This window comes from Salmo trutta, chromosome 4, assembly GCF_901001165.1.
Source record: "Salmo trutta chromosome 4, fSalTru1.1, whole genome shotgun sequence".
In the NCBI taxonomy this organism is placed as follows: domain Eukaryota; kingdom Metazoa; phylum Chordata; class Actinopteri; order Salmoniformes; family Salmonidae; genus Salmo; species Salmo trutta.
Genome location: NC_042960.1, coordinates 32,079,304 through 32,085,681, shown reverse-complemented (window position 1 = coordinate 32,085,681; position 6,378 = coordinate 32,079,304). Strand labels below are relative to the sequence as shown.

General features: G+C 44.2%; 1 protein-coding gene across 1 annotated transcript in view; it reads right to left on the bottom strand.

Moving 5' to 3' along the window:
- Positions 1–792: 792 nt before the first annotated feature.
- Positions 793–6,378, bottom strand: part of LOC115192237 (putative tyrosine-protein phosphatase auxilin) — a gene marked incomplete in the record, with an annotated part of 52,649 nt that continues 47,063 nt past the window's right edge. The window contains 2 exon segments of the mRNA XM_029750517.1: positions 793–2,949; positions 5,982–6,158. Of these exon segments, the coding sequence (XP_029606377.1) occupies positions 2,848–2,949; positions 5,982–6,158 (279 nt within the window).

Here is a 6,378-nt window from a genome sequence, read left to right as displayed (position 1 = left end):
ACATTTTGGTTTGAGTCATTAACATGATAATTCACATGTGACTTGTGATTACAAACTTGTGATTACAAATTATTAGCTACATACTGGAATAAGAAAATGTGTAATAACCTCAGTAATTGCACATGTGGAATAACCTTCAGCAAGTGGATGTGTAACTATACATTCCTTTTCCCAATTATGTAATATCTGATAGCGCTAAACCCTATTACCTTGCAGTTACACAGTCATTACTGTGTAGTTACATAGTAATAGGGGCATCTTAATGTAAAGCATTACCCTATTTCCTTTGGGACAGTGATGAGGAGGGGTCTGGATTTGGTTGACGGCACACAGAAATCTCACCTATCCATTCATCTCAGATCAGATCTCACAAATGAAAGACAGACATGCTAGGAGGTACAGTAGGAACATAACATGCAATGTGCCTGAGCCCATAGCAGCTCTATACCATACGTTTCTAGCATCATCCACATAAACATGTATTCACATCATTGATCAGTCATAAGGCAGGACAAGCAGAGGGAGGACACTCTAAATTGGCCTACCACTGTCCTCTAGTGGTCAACGTGAATTACTAAAATGTGGTTCCAGATGTGATTACTGTAATAATCTACTGTGATCTTAAAGTACATTTTCACAAATATTATTAATATGGATATATCAATATATGTATAATTTATGCATAATAACAATCCTGACAAAGATTGAGTTTCACAAAAGTCCTTGAAAGGGGCCGTGAACACCGTAGCTGCAGAATACACTTGTGGGAAAATAATGAAAACAGTCTCTCACTCCATTTTCAACTTCTCTATTTATTTGTGCATTGCACTTCATCACTTTATCATTATGTACAGCCTGTGAGGGTAAACAGAACCCACAAAGAGAAACACAGAAACAGAAGTGAACACTTTTAGTAGTAATGCTTTTACAGCAGACAAGCAAACACGTACAGCAGTTGTATCCAAACCGCATCACATCCTCATGTCCGTACAGCGGTTTCAACAACACACATCCACTATATATAGAGGTTAGCGTTTTAACATTGCCTTAAGATTGCAGGTAGACAGAGATTTCAATCAGCGAGGGAGCATAATAGGGCTTTTCTCACAAACACACACACACACAACCTCAGTGTACATACTGTACATACATACTGTACATACATACTACACAGCCACAACTCCTGCCGTTGGTATAGTCACCAGAGAAAGCATCAGAGCCTACAGCGTACAGACACTTTAGTTCTACACTGCTCAGTGGTCAGTCAGTGCACACGTTAGTCCACAACCCAGGCGGTGCCATTTTTACAAAGGATGGAACCCGGGAAAGGGTTGACAATGTCAGTGTGCGAGCGTGGGTGGTTGTATCAGATGAAATAGATGTGCAGTGTCTCTCTTGTTCTCGTTTAGCTAAATGGTCCACACCGATGGCGAGAACAAGCCTGGCTGAAACGTCGATATGCAGCTTTCGGTATGTTAAGACATGGTTTGTACATGTCAGGTGTTGTATGCTTTCCTGAAATCCTTTCAGAGTGCTGATATGCAGATGAGGGAGAGATGGCTCCATGTTAAGGTCTGGCTAGTCGTCTAACAAAACGCCAGTATCATGACCATGGATTATGAAATGATGTGCCATCATATGCAGTAAGATAAAGTCCAAGTCCTTCAATTAGTGGTCCCAGTCAGCGCATGCAGAAAACATATGCTTTAAACAAACGTGGGGGGGACTCTCCTACTAAAGCAGATGCACATGAACTTAAAATTGCTTGATGGGTTATTTGTCATACATCAGATGCCGTATTTTGAAGCACCCATCTGCAAAACGACATCAGTGACATGTGCCCTTTGATAAAAACGTGACTAAGCTCGTGATTAAATAGCAAAGGCTTCCGAGAGAGACAGCAGAGGGATAGAAAAAGACCCTACTGTATTTCACTAAACATTCTCCAAAATAAAACACCAGTTCTTCTTTGGAAGGGATCAAAATAGAAATAAGCATCACAGTATGACACAAACATCTGATAGTACAAGGAAATAAGTTAACATCATTAAAAGTAAATACACTACTAACGGTGTTGATAAGCCTGATGAAACATTAGCAGCAGCAGTTTGGTTCTCAGATAAGTACAGTAGTGTGATATGGAATTATTTTATGATATATTCTACATCCTGGTTGCTATGAGACTGAAGACACCAGACAGTGGATGTAAAGATGCTAATGAGTACTTTTAGAGTGACTACAGGCTGCAAACGAGTCACCAGACTAGCCTAAAGACGTACCGCACCTTTCTAAGACAAAGGATAAGTAAACACAAGAACCAGCCAGTTGTGCTTTTTTTTTTAAAACACTGAGTCTCTTTTGTTGTTATTTGACAGTAAAACATTGTTAAACATCTTCCTTGGCGATTATAGTTCATACAGTCATATCCTGGCTGTTACATAGCACCTGTGACTAACCGCACCGTGACTACAGGTATGTCATTATCGCCTGTGTCCGGTGTATTAGGTGGACAGGATCACTATTTGGTGATGTGTCTCCATAGACAGCTGGATGACTCTGCGTTGCTTGGTTCAGGACTAGGACACGTAGGACAGCATTGAACAGTTCTTGTTGGACAGCGCTGCCACCAGATACATAAGACAGGTGGGTAGGCAGATATTTTTCTGACACGGTTACACTGTTAGTCTGGCTACTGAAGTCTCTGTGGAGTCCACGGGATAGTGAAGAGAAGAGGAGGATGCGGGAGTCACAGATCTGGTGGGAGCTTGATTATTGTTCACGGAGGGGTCAGGGGTGGGGTGGGCAGGAAATCTGTCTCGCTTTCTCTCTCTCTCTTTTTCTATCAGCTCAGTAGAGTGCTTTTTGTCCTTGGCTGTCAAATTCTGACCAGGCATCATTCAGTTCCATAAAAATCATCTTGGCATATTGTTCATAGGGCTGTCCCGTGGCCTGGGAGAGGGGAAGATAGGGGGGGGGGGAAACATCAAATCAGTAAGCAGGTTTCCCATTGACCCAGGTTTTTTCGCCAAAAGCAATGTCACCAAAACAAATGTATTGCGATGTGTAATGGAAACAGCAGCTAATGAAGAAATGTTCTAAAGGTTGAAGAAAAATGTGGATCCGTTCAACAGCGGTGGATTTCTTTTGTCAACCTTTCTTTGTTGCGACAAACGGTGATGGAAATGCTGACTGAATATTTTGCCGAATCATTTTGAGTGCCGAATCATTTTGGAAGGCACGCGGGGCACGTGATATCATCACATAACCATAAAGCTCCACTCCACATTTCATTTGAAATGCCTACTGCTTACTAAAGCAATAGATAGAATGCGATGAAGTATATTTTGGTGCGCTTTTGACAACTGTGTTTTCCCGCTAATTGCATTATGGAACGAACATTCGCGCGTAGCCTACTGTCTTGTGTGCATTGCTGAGCTTATAATGTGAAGAAATAATAAACTCAGCAAAAAAAAGGAAACGTCCCTTTTTCAGGACCCTGTCTTTCAAAGATCATTTGTAAATATCCAAATAAATATAAATATCCCTGCTCATCTGCGTGAACGTGCCTTAGGCATGCTGCAAGGAGGCATGAGGACTGCAGATGTGGCCAGGACAATAAATTGCAATGTCCGTACTGTGAGATGCCTAAGACAGCAATACAGGGAGACAGGATGGACAGCTGATCGTCCTCGCAGTGGAAGACCACGTGTAACTACACCTGCACAGGATCGGTACATCCGAACATCACACCTACGGGACAGGTACAGGATGGCAAACAACAACTGCCCGAGTTACACCAGGAACACACAATCCCTCCATCAGTGCTCAGACTGTCCGCAATAGGCTGAGAGAGGCTGGACTGAGGGCTTCTAGGCCTGTTGTAAGGCAGGTCCTCTCCATACATCACCGGCAACAAGGGCGCCTATGGGCACAAACCCACCGTCGCTGGACCAGACAGGACTGGCAAAAAGTGCTCTTCACTGACGAGTTGTGGTTTTGTCTCACCAGGGGTGATGGTCGGATTCGCGTTTATCGTGGACGGAATGAGCGTTACACCCAGGCCTATACTCTGGAGCGGGATTGAGGTGGAGGGTCCCTGTAACGCACAGCATGGTCTGGGGCGGTGTGTCACAGCATCATCGGACTGAGCTTGTTGTTATTGCAGGCAATCTCAACGCTGTGCGTTACAGGGAAGACATCCTCCTCCCTCATGTGGTACCCTTCCTGCAGGCTCATCCTGACATGACCCTCCAGCATGACAATGCCACCAGCCATACTGCTCGTTCTGTGCGTGATTTCCTGCACGACAGGAATGTCAGTGTTCTACCATGGCCAGCGAAGAGCCCGGATCTCAATCCCATTGAGCACGTCTTGGATCTGTTGGATCGGTGGGTGAGGGCTAGGGCCATTCCTCCCAGAAATGTCCGGGAACTTGCAGGTGCAGTAGTTTATGTGCCGGGGGGCTAGGGTCAGTCTGTTTCATCTGGAGTATTCTCTTGTCTTATCCGGTGTCCTGTGTAAATTTAAATATGCTCTCTCTAATTCTCACCTTCTCTCTTTCTTTCTTTTTCTCGGAGGACCTGAGCCCTAGGACCATGCCTCGGGACTACCTGGCATGATGACTCCTTGCTGTCCCCAGTCCACCTGGCCATGCTGCTGCTCCAGTTTCAACTGTTCTGCCTGCGGCTACGGAACCCTGACCTGTTCACCGGACGTGCTTGTTGCACCCTCGACAACTACAATGATTATTATTATTTGACCATGCTGGTCATTTATGAACATTTTAACATCTTGACCATGTTCTGTTATAATATCCACCCGGCACAGCCAGAAGAGGACTGGCCACCCCTCATAGCCTGGTTCCTCTCTAGGTTTCTTCCTAGGTTTTTGGCCTTTCTAGGGAGTTTTTCCTAGGGAGTTTTTCCTAGCCACCGTGCCTCTTTCACATGCATTGCTTGCTGTTTGGGGTTTTAGGCTGGGTTTCTGTACAGCACTTTGAGATTTCAGCTGATATACGAAGGGCTATATAAATAAATTTGATTTGATTTTGATTTGATCAGCCTCATAGCTTTAAACACGTTTTTTTATGATCTATAGTCCCACAGCTGTCCCAGAGTGTCACGTCCTGACCAGTAAAGGGGTTATTTGTTATTGTAGTTTGGTCAGGACGTGGAAGGGGGTGTTTGTTTTATGTGTTCCGGGGTTTTTGGGTAGTGTTCTTTGTTTTGTATTTCTATGGTTTTTCTATGTTGTATTTTTCTTTGTTGGCCTGGTATAGCTCTCAATCAGGAACAGCTGTACATTGTTGTTGCTGATTGGGAGTCATACTTAGGTAGCCCTTTTTTCACCTGTCTTTTGTGGGAAGTTGTTTTTGCACTGCTGTGTTTAGCCTGCAATACTGTGCGTTCGTTCGTTTTCTTGTTTTGTTATTTAAGTGTTCAATAAAAGTAAATATGAGCACTCAACCCGCTGCGCCTTAGTCTACTCCATACGACGACCGTTACACAGAGTCTGTTTGGAATAGGCTATTTCTTTCTCGACAAGCTGACCAATAGAATAGGTCAACTTTTCTACTATGGGGAATTGTAGTTACTTGTCTTGTTGGCTGAGGAAAAGTAAATGTGGACAGTTATTCTAACATCTTCAAAGTGCGTATCGGAATTCAGTAAGAAGGTCTCCCCAACTTGCATGTTCTGTTAAGAGGAATTACCATCATCTAAATGTGATATCTATCATTCTGAGCACTGTGGGTGGACGCCCTAATCAGGTTACGCACCCAATGTATATGGGTCTGGTAAATTTCTCAAATGTCCAGTAAATTAAAATGTTGCAAATGTCCGGAGCCACATTTTCCTAACGGAAACCCTGATGTGTGTGCGCGTGGGTGTGAGCGTGGAAACGTGTGAATGCATGCGTGTGTGCTTGCTTGCGTACATGTGTGTTACACTGTGTGTAATGTAAACTTCTCCCTTCCTTCTCACCTTGTCTGGATGGACCACCAGCACGGCTTTGCGGTAAACCTTCTTGACCTGCTCTGGGGTCACCAGGTCAGCCATGCCTACAGGCTTCCAGCGGGTCTCCCCCTCCCAGAGCACCGTGTGCATGGTGGACAGCAATGCCCGGATGTTACGCTCCTTGCCCTCGATCCAATCCAGAATCTGGGGGTAGAGAGGGGAGAGCCAGGGTCAGATAAACAGGAGACCCACCGATACAACAAAGATCTCACAAGCCTTCTTCCAAATCTTCAGCTGGTTTTTCACTGGCTGTCTAAAGAGGCTCTAATAATATGACATTTAGCAGACATTTTTATATAAATCAACTTACAGTGATGCGTGCACACATTTTACATGTGGGTGGTCCTGAGAATAGAATAGAACC